Below are 13,932 nucleotides of genomic sequence, written 5' to 3'. Positions count from 1 at the left end.
GTGGTGTAGGTTGCAGACGTGGCTTGGATCCCGCATTGCTGTGGCTCTGGTGTAGGCTGGCGTCTATAGCTTCGATTCAACCCCTAGCCTGGGAACCTCCATATGCCACGGGTGCAGCCCTAAAGAGACAAAAAAAAAAAAAAGATAAAGCTTAATGGATGCACATGCTTTATCATCTGTGTGTTTCATCCAGAACAGTGTACCACTGGCTACCTTTGCTTTTGTGCTTGTACAATAAAATGTGTATCATATCATATAATTGTGTGTTGAGGTTAGACAATGGGTTGAGACTCTTGAGAAGAAAGAGTGAGTACAGGATTTGTCATTATTTACAAATTCTACTTTACTAAGGATAGAATTACAAACATTACTTAGGACTTTTGGAAGGGCTCCCTATGATATATTTTCCTGGTCTTACTCTAAGACATGAGATCAATGGCATTCTGATACTGATGGGGTTTTTTTTATCATGTAGTCACTGAGTATTATTGATTATAAGGTATATTTTTCAAATGTTCGCCATTCATGAATCACCTTCATGATTTTGACTATGTCTTGACCTAGTGTCTATTATTTACTAAGTTTTCTTTAAAATAATTTTTAATTTTCAAAAGGAAATCCTTGTCCCTACCATTGCTATTATTCACTTGATAAATTTCTTTTTCTTTTTCTTTTTTTTTTGTCTTTTTGCTTTTTCTAAGGCCATTCCTGTGGCATATGGAGGTTCCCAGGCCAGGGGTCTAATCGGAGCTGTAGCCTCTGGCCTATGCCAGATCCACAGCAACGCCAGATCTGAGCCACATCTGCAATCTACACCATAGCTCACGGCAAGGCCGGATCCTTAACCCACTGAGCGAGGCCAGGGACCGAACCCACAACCTCATGGTTCCTAGTCAGATTCGTTAACCACTGCGCCACAATGAGAACTCCCATATATGTATGATTTTTTAAATTGAATTTTTTAGAAGTCAATTTTAGGGAGTTCCCTGGTGGCTCAATAGGTTAAGGATCTGCATTGACACTGCTGTGGCACAGGTTCAGTCCCTGGCCCAGGAACTTCCACATGCCATGGACAATCCCCCCCCCCCAAAAGTAATTTTATAAAGAATTGCTTTATCACTTAATTTTTAAAAGTAAATGTTATATTTTACTATCATTACTTATTAGTAGTTAGACCTTTCTACTACACATTCAAAATATACATATATTAAGATAAAAAATTAGAATGTCAAAGCCAATCCAGGTACTGCTCAGTCACTCAGCACATGACAGCCAGACCTGAGCCAAACTCTGGGAGAAAGTGGCTAAAGGTAAAGGCACTTACTAACAGTGACCCATAGGTGGTGCCTCTGTGCCACTGTCCACACAGAGTTTCCTGTTGAAACTTGGCAAGAGTTTGTTCCAACCCCTTGTGACCTTGCCAGTCAGGCCTGCCATTCAGTTAAAGAGGCGCCACGTGGTGTTGAATCTCCTTTTTGAAAAATATTGCCCCAGTTCCCTCTTGAGGAGTCCCCTTATTAAGGGAAGGTGACCTCAACTTTGTAGGCCTGCAAGGGTGCTGGCAGTAATGAATTTTTTATTTTGTGTGAGGCTCACTCTAAATTGGATTCCTCATTATGCTGGCGCATATATGTAGAAAGGTGACCCATTGAAATTCAAATGTAATGAGGGTAAAGCTTTACCATTCTGCACAGCTGCCTTTGTTTTTAGCCTTAATAAGTTCAATGCACCACCACAGTGTAGCTTTCCTCCTGGCTTCCAAAATCACCAGGTCTAGCTGGGTGGGACCAACAGGTTTTCTAACCCATTCCAGAAATGAAATATAGTTTGTTCTGGTTTTCCAGTTAAAAAAAAAAAAATTAATGAGCTAATTGATTGGGATTTGTAGTCTTGAGAAAACAAAGTATTCTTTCTGAAACATGCAAATGTGTCTCTCCATCACCTAGGAAACTATTATGGGACGCCCAAACCTCCTAGCCAGCCAGTCAGTGGGAAAGTGATCACGACGGATGCCTTGCAAAGCCTTCATTCTGGCTCCAAGCAGTCGACCCCAAAGCGAACCAAGTCCTACAATGATATGCAAAATGCTGGCATAGTCCACGCGGAGAACGAGGAAGAGGATGACGTTCCTGAAATGAACAGTAGCTTTACAGGTAAAGACCAGACCATGTCCTCCTTTGATGGACTTAGGGAAAGAGGCTGGGGGAGGATTTTGCAAGGAGTTAGGAGGCTTCTGTTCTCAAGAGGAATTCGGAAGCGTTGCCAAAATTCAAACTGACCACAGAGGGGAAGAGAGAGTCTCATCCCTGGCCTGGCCTATTTTTTATGCTTCTTGGCAAGAGTATTTTAATTTGACCCAACTATCTTCAAGGGGCAGGAGGGAAATGTTTGTAGGAAGAAATCAAGAAATCAGCATCCTTTCTTTCTCTTCCAAATGATATCTCTGGGAGTTCCCATTGTGGCTCAGTGGTAGTGAACCCAACTAGTATCCGTGAGGATGCGGGTTTGATCCCTGCCATTGCTCAGTGGGTTAAGGATCCAGCATTGCCATGAGCTGTGGTATAGGTCACAGATGCACTCGGATCCTGCATTGTTGTGGCTGTGGCATAGGCCAGCAGCTGTAGCTCTGATTCCACCCTAGCCTGGGAACTTCTATATGCTGTGGGTGTCGCCCTAAAAAAAAAGAAGAAGAAAAAAAGCTCTCTCTGTTTTGTTCATTTATTTCTTGGCCTTAACACTGCTCCATAATCATGTCCTATTGCTTTTAAAGAGATAGTGTTTTACAGTTTAATATCAACTAATGCTGTGTGGAAGGCTAATAGCATCCTTTTATTTTACACCTTTGTAAGTTTCTCAGCTTACAGCGGAAATATATCATGTGTTCAATTAATTTACGCAACTTTTACTCCCTAAGAGAGAAAACATGGAAAAAGAATAAAAGATTATATATTGCATATGTATTTTGTATTATGTGGCATATATTACTCATTGCATTATATTTTTGTATATACATTCAGGGCTATATGTTCAAGCTTAGGTGGGCTATATTTTATGAAGGGATTCTCAAGGACAAGACTATAGAGTTTAATAATTGCACATTCCTAGGAGGCAGTGTTCACAGAGGCTATGATAGGGTTCTTGGGTTAATGCAGTGACCCAGAACTGTTTAATAATATTTTTCACTATATGGGGATTTGACCTTATATACTAACTTGAAATGTAATAGCTGCATAAGACACAAGTTACTTCAGTCTTTGAAAACCATCTTATTTCTTCTGTTTTCTCCTATACTTAAATGTTTTCTTAGTTAACAGCTCTGTATTTTCCTCCTTGGCCTCCCAAGTCTGATAGAGTGTTTCGGGAAAAGTCTGTGTTAATTTAATGTTCTCTACAGGTTGTATGGGCCTTTCTAAAGCTTTCTCATTCGTTGAGTTCAGAAGCCTAAAATTTTTCAGGGTGAGAATTTAAAACAAAAAAATTTTTGGCTGCAGGCATGGCCAAAAAATGTTTTGTTTTAGTGAGGTCCTACTGTATAGCAAAGGGAACTATATCCAGTTTCTTGGGATGGAACATGATGAAAGTATGAGTAGAAGAATGTGTGTGTGTGACTGCATCTCTATGCTGTACAGCAGAGAGGTGCCAGATTATAAATCAACTATAATTTAAAAAAAGAAAAATACAAATTTTGATGGCTTATCATCATAATAGTAGCCCAACCCTTCCACAAGAAGCACTAGAGAGAGAAAGGAGGAGACCTGGTTTGCTACCGTAGTTTGGTTTTTGATAGCTGTCTTATTATGAACATAATACCTAATTTCTCTCATCTGTAAAATGACTGGCTAAGATTAAATCATGTCTAAGTTTCCCCTTTCAGCTCTGAGAATTCAATTCCATGAAAATTTCCGTTTCCTCCATTAGAACAGATTAGGCCAGTGGGTGGCGTACAGTTGCACTATTCAGGAGAAATTTACCAGTTTTTTCATAAGCATGTGTTGAAATCAGCTAATTTCATCTGCTTCAAAATATTTTACCCATTTATAGTAGTTGTCACCAAATCAACAGTAGTTTATGGAAAAAAGTCAATATTTCTTTTTAAAAAATAGCCAGTGTTTTAATGTCTTAATCTTTTTGCCACTAAGAATCATGATATAACCCAAAATCTAGATGTGGGCACAAACATAGAAAGACCTTGGGGTGTTTCACCTTGCAGTGAAACAGTTCTGCCAAGCTGACTGGATGGTCCCCAAGAATTCTTGGGTGCCTTTTTTTGTCCTCCATTCATTAAATGGATTTCTTGGTACAAAGCAAGTCCAGAATAGGGGTAGTTGACTACAGCTCTTTATGCTTTTTCTAACTACTATGAATCTCTGTCTCTAGAAGCCAGACCTCAGAAAGTCTGTCTCCATAAAATCCCTACTTGAAATCCTGGCATCAAAGAAAAAAAAAAAAAAAAAACACCTGGGCCCAGGTCATCATTGCTAAATTCAGTCTGGTCATTAGTTTCTGCAAAAAGACAGCGAAGTGACTCCTGGTTGTCTTCTTCAGGTTTCCATCTTAACACCAAAAAAGCCAATAGAATGCACACAGAGAGAATTGGTCTTGAGATATACAGTTGATGGAGCATCTTTGTTATGTAAGGATATGTTGAATAAATGCCTCCTCAACTTGCCAAAGTACCAGTGTGACAGCCGACAACTTGCATATCCTAATGCATATAAATTCTTTCAAATAATTGACACTACCCACTCTGTGATACATGTATCAAACTAGCTGTATTAAAGCTTCTTATCCTCTGAACCTTTAAGTTTCTGTCCACCAGCCACTTCAAGCATGAAATGGCAGGAGCATAATGAGGTCTGGGCTCCTGGTTGGGCAAGTTGTGATAAAGAGCATCTGATTCAAATGTAGAAACACTATGGAGCTATTTTAAATGATACTTATCAGTTTTTGTTTGTTTGTTTTTCTTTTTTGGCCGTCCCACAGCATATGGAGTTCCTGGGCCAGGGATCAGATTTGAGCCACAGCTGAGACCTATGCCACAACTTCAGCAATACTGGATCCTGTGCCAGGCTGGGGATCAAATCTGCATCCTGGTGCAGCAGAGATGCTGCCAATCCCGTTGTGCTGTAATGGGAACTCCTTACCAGGATATTTTTAATAACAGGCTATTGATACTATCTCAGATGACTTCTTCTTGGGTCTTTAGAAGGAGGCATAAAATGCCTAAATAACCTGGTACTGTCTGCTGGCAAAAAAGCAGGGAACTTATCCTCAGAAGGTAGCTTCTTCTCTTCCTTCCTTCCTTCTTTCCTTCCTTCTTTCCTTCTTTCCTTCCTTCCTTCCTTCCTTCCCTCCTTCCCTCCTTCCCTCCTCCCCTCCTTCCTTCCTTCTTTCCTAGAATTGATGATGGAAGCAGGAGCTAAGTAATGAGCAGTCATCCTAGATTCTCACCATAGAACTTGACTGTTGAACACAAGGCAGTTGAGATGCTCCTCTACAGATTATGCCCAAATTATGGACCTAAGGAGCCCTGGCGAGAGGACACTCTACGTGTGCTTCATGAAAGTAGACTCACACAGTTGGTCAAAGCATGAAGTTATTAGTACAAATAAATTAAAACATTTGTAAACATATTTTGTTCATTATAGACATCTTAGAAAATATATAACAAACCGCCACAACTAAAAAGTAGCTGACTCATCCATTAACCACCTCTAAGAGACACTAAAAATGTTATTTAATTGTGTTACTAGGCTCATTTTCCCAACAGCCCTCCTATTGTTGAACATTAGGTTGCCGATGCTGCTTTTTCATTAGTGGTTAATGATAAAATATTGCTTTGGAATGTCAAGAGATAATGATTTTACTGTAAGGCTAATGTTTCCCCAGTGCTCTGTGGCAGGCACTTTGCTAAGCTCTTTTGCATATGCTAGGGAGGTCTAGTAGCTTGTTGTATCACAAAGCCAGTGAATGTCAAAGCTGTCATTTCAGCCCTAAAAGTCTCACTCCAGAACCTGCTCTGTTCTCCACATCCACTGTGCTCTGTGTTGTAAATCAAGTTTTTATCCCTTTGCAGCCTCAAAGGTTTTGACTGGTTGTGTATACAGACAGTGTGGGATGTGCACATAAACGTAAAGCATGTATAATGTATTTATTTCTTTATTTAGCCATGCCCGTGGGTGTGGAGTTTCCCAGGCCAGGGATCCAACCCGCCACAACAGTGACCCAAGCCTCTGCAATGACAAAGCTGGATCCTTAACCCTCTGCACCACAAAAGAACGCCTAAAGCATGTGTAATTTAAAATAAGTTCTAGGGGGTTCGTGTTGTGGCTCAGAGGATTAAGAACCCAACATAGTGTCCATGAGGATTTGGGGTCGATCCCTGGCCTCACTCAGCAAGTTAAGAATCCAGTGTTGCTGCAAGCTGCGGCATAGGTCACAGATGTAGCTCAGATCTAGATCTGGCATTGTCGTGGCTGCAGCTCTAATTTGACCCCTGGCCATATGCTGCAGGTGTGGCCATAAAATAAGCTCAGGAATGTATGTTTGATATGAGCTTATGTTGTCAAAATCACAGTGAAAAGTTGCCAAGTGTATGTGCATATGTCAGTGCTGGGAAGCTTCTGATTTACCATAAATGAAAGTGTTTTTCATGTTTGTTTTGGGGTTATGAATCATTTTTCATATATCCTGTAAACTTCCTGGGAATCCTGAGAGATAAGTAGCCTACTTAAACTGTCTTCCCCATTTTTCAGATGAGAACATTGAGGAACTGTATGTGTTAACCCCAGTAGACAGTGAGAGAGAGGCTTCCTGCCTCCTCCCCAAGCCTGTGTTCCCATATTCCATTCTGTCATGTTTGGATGCACTGGCAGTCTTTAGCAAGAGAGTGCTAGCAGTGCTCTTAAATGTCTGGTAAGTTAAAGAGTTTTTGAGGAGTTCCCATCGTGGCACAGTGGAAATGAATCTGACTAGGAACCATGTGGTTGTGGGTTCGATCCCTGGCCTCGCTCAGGGGGTTAAGCATCCGGGATTGCTGTGGCTGTGGTGTAGGCTGGCAGCTATAGCTCTGATTAGACTCCTAGCCTAGGAACCTCCATATGCCACAGGTGCTCCCTAAAAAGAAAAAAAAATATATTAAAAAAAAAAAGTTCTAATTGCTGGAAGGATTTCCTTTTTTCTCTAGAAAATTAAAATTAAAATTAAATATATATTTTTCCAGTGAGCTAATAGTCCCTTCATGTAGTTCTGGATTTGGAATACTGGTGGGACTTTTTTATTCCCTCTCCTTCCCTTCCCACCCTCCATAAATTGTATACATTCGTATTAAACCAAGTTGTTTCTTTTTTCATATGTAGCGGCGCACTTATTACCACCACCCTTTTCCTATTACATCTAATTTCTGTTAAAATGGGTCCATTAAATTTTTTTTCAAGAGTTCCCATCATGGCACAGCAGAAACGAATCTGACTAGTATCTATGAGGACGAGGGTTCAATCCTTGTCCTTGCTCAGCGGGTTAAGGAACCAGCGTTGCCGTGAGCTGTGGTGTAGGTCACAGGCAGAGCTCAGATCTGGTGTTGCTGTGCCTTTGATGTAGGCCGGTAGCTGTAGCTCTGATTCGACCCCTAGCCTGGGAACCTCTATATGCCTTGCCCTAAAAAAAGCAAAAAAAACCTTTTTTTTTTCAGTAAAAGTATTGAATTTCTGCTATCCACTTCTCTGCACTCCTCTGGCTCTTAAATATCCTATTAAGAGATGACCACTGACTTTGGCCATTGGTATTTCCAGTAGTAGATGCCACTCTTGAGCTCCATGGAGCACGCACAGAATGCCAGGTGTTTTTACAGATGCTTTGTATGTACTGAATCATTCTGTTTTCATGGTGTGTGCATTAAACCCATTTTACAGATGAGGAAGCAAATGCTCAGAAAGGTAAAGCCTCTTCCAAAGTCACACAAGTAGAAATGGGCACACTTTGATTTAATCTATCATCTGATATCAGATCCATCTTTTCCTGCCTCTTTGTAATAAATTATCAGCCTGAGGGCCAGCTCTGACCTGAAAACAAAATTTAATAATAACAACTGTGATGAAGAAGATGATGTTTACAATATGCTAAAGCCTGTTCTGAGTGCTTTAGATTACCTAATTCTCCCCACAATTGCATGAGGTAGGTATTATTATTATTCCCATGTTTCAGATAAGAAAACTAAGGTGCACAGTGATTGAGTGTGTTTCCCAAGTTCATGCACAGTAAAGGCCAGGAGTCACACTCAACAGTCTGTCCTTGTAATCACTGTCAGTGCTTGTAATCACTGCCCTTTACTTTTTTGCTCATGCCACACTGCTTTAATTTTTAAAGGAATTATGACTGGAAAATTGGGAGTTTCTGCATAAAAATATGGATTTCTGGCTGTCTTGAAAAAATCAGAGATCTGGAAAATCCAAATCCACTTTTCCCCAGGGTGCTGCTAACTGCCTGGCACTGAGTTCTCTGCTCCTTTCAGACAGGATGCACCCTCTCCGGTGTTCGAGACCTACATCATCATTTGTGCCTCTTACCCAGCACCAATGATCATAGGACTTTCTACCCTGAGGTTGCACCATATCCTGGCACATTGCCAGCTGGGCAGAACTGCTTCTGGAAGCTAAAGTAACTAGTGATTTTTTTTTAAGCACTTTTTAATATCTCTGTCCTCAAAGTATGATTCTTGTACCTGACCCTCTATCACCTGGGCGCTCTTGAAATTCACATTTTTGAGCCTAATTTCAAATCTCTTTGAAATAGAGGGCCATGGCAGCATTTTCACAATGTCTCCTGAAGATTCCCACATAGGTTTAAGTGAGAGAAGTGTACCTTCTGATGGTAGACCAGAAATGAAGACCTTTTGGCTCCTGGGGAATTAAGGGTGGATCTTTTAATTCTTGCCATGTTTTGAATTTATTTTGTTATTGATTAGTAATTTCAAAGTATTTCTTCTGTGGTGGCCTCATTTCCTTTTTCCCTTCAAACTTATAATTGTTTTATGAGTCTGCACTCATGGATGCAAATTGTAAAAGCAACTCCAATTGGTTTAGGCAGAAAAGGGAATTTAGGGGATCAAGCAATTAAAGAGGCCAGGAATACGTGAAATCAGAGAGGCTTCATCAGGGGAATGGGGAATTTTCTATTTCATCTTTGCTTTCCTATATCGGGTGGGGGGTTAATGCTCAGGCAAGCCATGCCAAGTTTTGTCAAGATAGCCACCAGCACTTACAACATGAGAATCTATAATCTTAATAACTTCAGCATCAAGAGGCTATCCCATGCTTGATAGTTCCAGCAGGCACTTCCTTTGGTCCAAATGTGTGGACTAATTTTCCTTGGATCATGTGCCTGGTCCAGTCATAAAGGCAAGAGTGATACAGATGTGACTTTGGGCCCACTTCATCTAAGTCAGTCCTTCCTCGGACCCCATGGACTTTGAATGGAGGGGGTGGTTTCCGAAGGGAGAGCTGAGTAGTGGTACCAGAAGAAGAGAGGATAGAGGTAGGGCAGAGAAAGACCGTAGGCAGCCTCCTCAGTGGCGGTAGATTCATGGTGGATGTGGTTGTTTAATCAGCTTGTTGTGTCTTCCATCCAATTTTTTGATGACCTTTATTCTCATGTGTTATTGGGAGTGACTCATTGGCGAAAGATTTGCAAACAGCTTTTTATTAACCCTCAAGTCTGCTTGAGTAAATCAAAAATGTCTGCCAGAGAATTACTGTGGGAAATAGAAAATGACTACATCCCCTGCTTATCATGTTTTAAAGCCCCATGGAGACTGACATTTAATATCGTCAGCCTCTATAAAAATTCAACCAGTATCAACAGTGCCATTTGTGGAGACTTTGATGACATCACTTCTTGATGTTTCTAGTTAACAAGAAGGCAAGGAGACTTGTGTACTTACAGCTTTCAAGACCTAAGTCAAATCATCCCACCCACATGATACTGTTTCTGGGGGTAACTGTCTTGGTTTTCACAGGAACATTCTCCTCACTTTTCCAAAAGATGCTAGCAACTGACTCACTGGTATAACTATCTATATTCTCAACTTCTGTAGACTTTTTAGCTTGATTATCATCTTTCATCTTGGCCACTATCAACCAAAAATTGTCAGGTAATTTATACAAAATGGACAAGGACTGTCTCAAACCATTTCTTTGTTTTCAGCATGGACTTTCTTCTTGGCCCCCAAAGTCCTCTGGGTCATGAAACCAAATGATAGATAGCTATGGGATGAGAGTCCAGCTCATTCAGTGACTTGATGACCTTCTTAGTTAAAGGGACTTGAGAGTTTTGAGTGATGAGTATGTCTCTTCTTTAACATTTCCAGGATGGTGAGCAGTCCATCATTTAAGCATGTTTTTCTCTTTTTTTGGTAAAATAAGTTTAGTTCATCATTTTGATGTTTTCCATTAAAAGAACTTTCATCTAAATAAAACAGGGTGTAGTCATTGTCCAGCGGTTAGGAAGGATGAGGGCTTTAAAGAAGATAGATGTGCACGGTGGTGAGCTCCTGGGTTGGGACAATAATTGATGAAATTTCTTTCTCTCTCTCTCCCAATGATGAAACAGCCGATTCCGGTGACCAAGAAGAGCACACTCTCCAAGAAACGTCACTCCCGCCTGTGAATAGTAGCATCACCGCTGCTCCCATCACGGACCCTTCTCAGAAGTTCCCTCAATACCTACCTCTTACTGCAGAGGATAATTTAGGTCCTCTACCTGAAAACTGGGAGATGGCCTATACCGAAAATGGCGAAGTCTATTTTATAGAGTAAAGTACCATTCTTTCTACCTGAATATCTCCCTTCCTTCTCTCTTTCTAGCAGCTCCAGATATAAATTCAGTCTAAAAGAATTGGTGGTGTGCCAATGGCCTCCTCTTCTACAACTGAACAGGCTTTGTACAAAAAAATAATTAGCATATCATCCTAATCATTGAATCTGAAGAGCTGGAGGAAGCATAAGATTAATAATTTCCCTAAAGAGTCAGACAACTAGGAGTTCTGTCATGGCAAAGCAGAAGGGAATCCAACTAGGAACCATGGGGTTGCAGGTTCGATCCCTGGCCTCACTCAGTGGGTTAAGGATCCGGCGTTGCTGTGGGTTGTGGTGTAGGTCACAGACGTGGCTTGGAGCTGGCCTTGCTGTGACTCTGGCGTAGGCCGGCGGCTACAGCTCCGATTAGAACCCTAGCCTGGGAACCTCCATATGCCGAGGGTGCAGCTCCTAAGAGGACAAAAGACAAAAAAAAAATTTTTTTTAATTAAAAAAAATTTTAAAAAGTTAGGCAACTAAATTATGGCGGATATATAAGTTATGGTATTATATATGAAGAATATGTCTAGCCTCTTAGAATGGTAAATTCTTTGCTTATTTTTTTCTTAATTGGGTTGCAGTTTTCTTGAGTTTGAAGAGTTCTTCCTATATTCTGGATAAAATTCCTATATTATATTTGTGATTTGCAAACATTTTGTCCAAGTCTGGGTTTCCTTTTCATTATCTTAACTGTGTCTTTTGAAGGCCCAGAAGTTCTTAATTTTTTAGAAGTCTAATTTAGCAAAATTTCCCCCTTGTGGATTTTGCTTTTAGTGTAATAGTTAAGAAATCTTTGTCTAACTCAAAGTTAAAGTGCAGTCATTTTCTGCAATATTTCTTTGAAAAGTTTTATTTTGTAATTTTATTTGTTTTGTTTAGGGCCGCACCTGCAGCATATGGAAGTTTCCAGGCTAGGGGTTGAATTAGAGCTGCAGCTGCTGGCCTATGCCACAGCCACAGCAACACAAGATCCAAACCACTTCTCCAACCTACACCACAGCTCACAGCAATGCCGGATCCTTAACCCACTGAGTGAGGTCAGAGATTGAACCCACATCCTCATGGATACTTGTTGGGTTCATTACTGCTGAGCCACAGTGGGAGCTCCAAGTTTTATAGTTTATATTTTATATTTAGGCCTATGATCCATTTTAAGTTAATATTTTTACATAGTGCAAGGCATATGGAATATAGTTTGAGAATATCAAGATTTTAAAAGTCTTTCAAAATTAAACAAATATTATATCACCAAACATTTAACAAAAGACTTAGGTCTCAGAATACCCTCTTTCAGAACTAACTTAGGAAATCCAAGATGGTTGAAATGTAGCTCCTCTGTCATTTTCCAACCAAAAGGTAGAGATGATCCACACTTCTGTCTTCATATTAATGCCAAACGCTTATTGAAGACAGGGTGGAAGATGGTCTTTTCCTTGGAGTTAGCAAAGTATAGCAGTAACAGGGACTGCTATACTTTGGGACACAGCCAAAGCAGTGATGGAAAGTAAGTTTATTGCCCTACACATATATAGCAGAAAAGAGGAAAAGTCTCTAATCAACAGTCTAAGCTCCCAGCTTAACAGCCTATATAACAGAAAAGCAAATGAAAAACATGAAATAAGTGAATGGAAGGAAATAATTAAGAGCATAAATTAATGAAATCCAAAACAAACCCAGGAGAAATTATCACCAAAGGAACCAGCTGATTTTTCAAAACGAATAAAATTGAAGAACCTCTAGTAAGACAGAAAGAAAAAATTAAAGATTTGAATTACCAGTATTAAGATGTAAACAGGATTTCCCTGGTTGCCTAGTGGTTAAGGACCTGATGTCTTCACTGCTGTGGCTCTGGTCATTGTTGTGGTGCAGGTTTGATCCCTGGCCTGGGAACTTCTGCATGCTGCATGTATATCCAAAAGAAAAAAAAAAGATTTAAACAAAAAATTGCTGCAGACCCTGAAGACATCAAAAAAGTAATGAGAGAATGCTGCCAAAAAAGTCTGCACACATAAATTTGATAACTTAGATGAAATGGACCAAATTCTTTGAGAAGCACAAACTACCAAAACTCATCTAATATGGAGTAGATAATTTAAATAGCCCTATAGGAGTTCCTGTTGTGGCTCAAAAGTTAGGAACTCAACACAGTTTCCATGAAGTTGCAGGTTCAGTCCCTGGCCTCCCTCAGGGGGTTAAGGATCTGGTGGTGCCCCAACTGCAGTTCAGTCACAAATGTGTCTCGGATCTGTTGCTGCCATGGCTGTGGCATCAGCTTCAGCTGCAGCTCCTATTCCAACAACCTGCCTGGGAACTTCTATAAGCTGCAGGTGCAGATGTAAGAATAGAATAAAATAGAATAGAATAGCTCTGTAACTATTAAGAAAAATGAATATGTTGTTGAAATTCTCTTGAAAAAGAAATTCTAGGCCCAGCTAGTTTCACTGGAGAACTATTCAAAGAAGATTTAAATTTCTACACAACCTTTTCCTGAAAAGAAAAGAGGAGGCACACTTCCCAATTGTGTTAAAGAAGCTAATATTACCTAGTTACCAAAATCAGACAAGGACAGCCTATGAAAAAGGAAAACTGCAGAGCAATATACTCTTGAATATAGATGTAGAAACCTATAACAAAATATTAGCAAATAGTATTTAATAGTACATAAAAAGAATTATGCATCATAAGCAAGTGAGAATTATTTCAGGACTACAAGACTGGTTCAGTATTAAAAAATTAATCATTATAATCCACCATATTAATACCCTACTAAAGAAAAAACAAAATGACGTGACCATATTCATTGACAGCAAGTGTTTGATGGAACTCATTCATTCATGATATAAGTTCTCAGAAAAATAAGAATAGAGGGGAATTATATTGACTTAATAAAGAGCATATGCAAAAAACCTCTGCTAATATTATACTCAAATGGTGAAAGAAAATACTTTCCCTGCAAGATTGAGAATAACTCAAGGATGTTAGCTCTTACTGTATTTATTCAACACCATGCTGAGAGTTCTAGCCAGTATAATCAATAAAAGGAAATAAAAGATATGCAGATTGATTATCTATATGGAAACTT

The 13,932-nt window shown here is 39.9% G+C and overlaps 1 protein-coding gene across 14 annotated transcripts in view; it reads left to right on the top strand.

The window, feature by feature from the left end:
• The window catches only part of MAGI1 (membrane associated guanylate kinase, WW and PDZ domain containing 1), a 676,654-nt gene that overhangs the window by 553,437 nt on the left and 109,285 nt on the right, over nucleotides 1-13,932 (top strand). For all 14 annotated transcript variants that reach the window (XM_047778731.1, XM_047778778.1, XM_047778819.1 and 11 more), the window contains exons 4-5: nucleotides 1,947-2,153; nucleotides 10,606-10,807. In XM_047778731.1, the coding sequence (XP_047634687.1) occupies nucleotides 1,947-2,153; nucleotides 10,606-10,807 (409 nt within the window). The remainder of the gene's footprint in view (nucleotides 1-1,946; nucleotides 2,154-10,605; nucleotides 10,808-13,932) is intronic.

Source organism: Phacochoerus africanus, chromosome 1 (genome assembly GCF_016906955.1).
Source record: "Phacochoerus africanus isolate WHEZ1 chromosome 1, ROS_Pafr_v1, whole genome shotgun sequence".
Classification (NCBI taxonomy): Eukaryota; Metazoa; Chordata; class Mammalia; order Artiodactyla; family Suidae; genus Phacochoerus; species Phacochoerus africanus.
The sequence above is the reverse complement of the archived record's forward strand: the minus strand, read 5'-3'. Positions and strand labels throughout refer to the sequence as shown.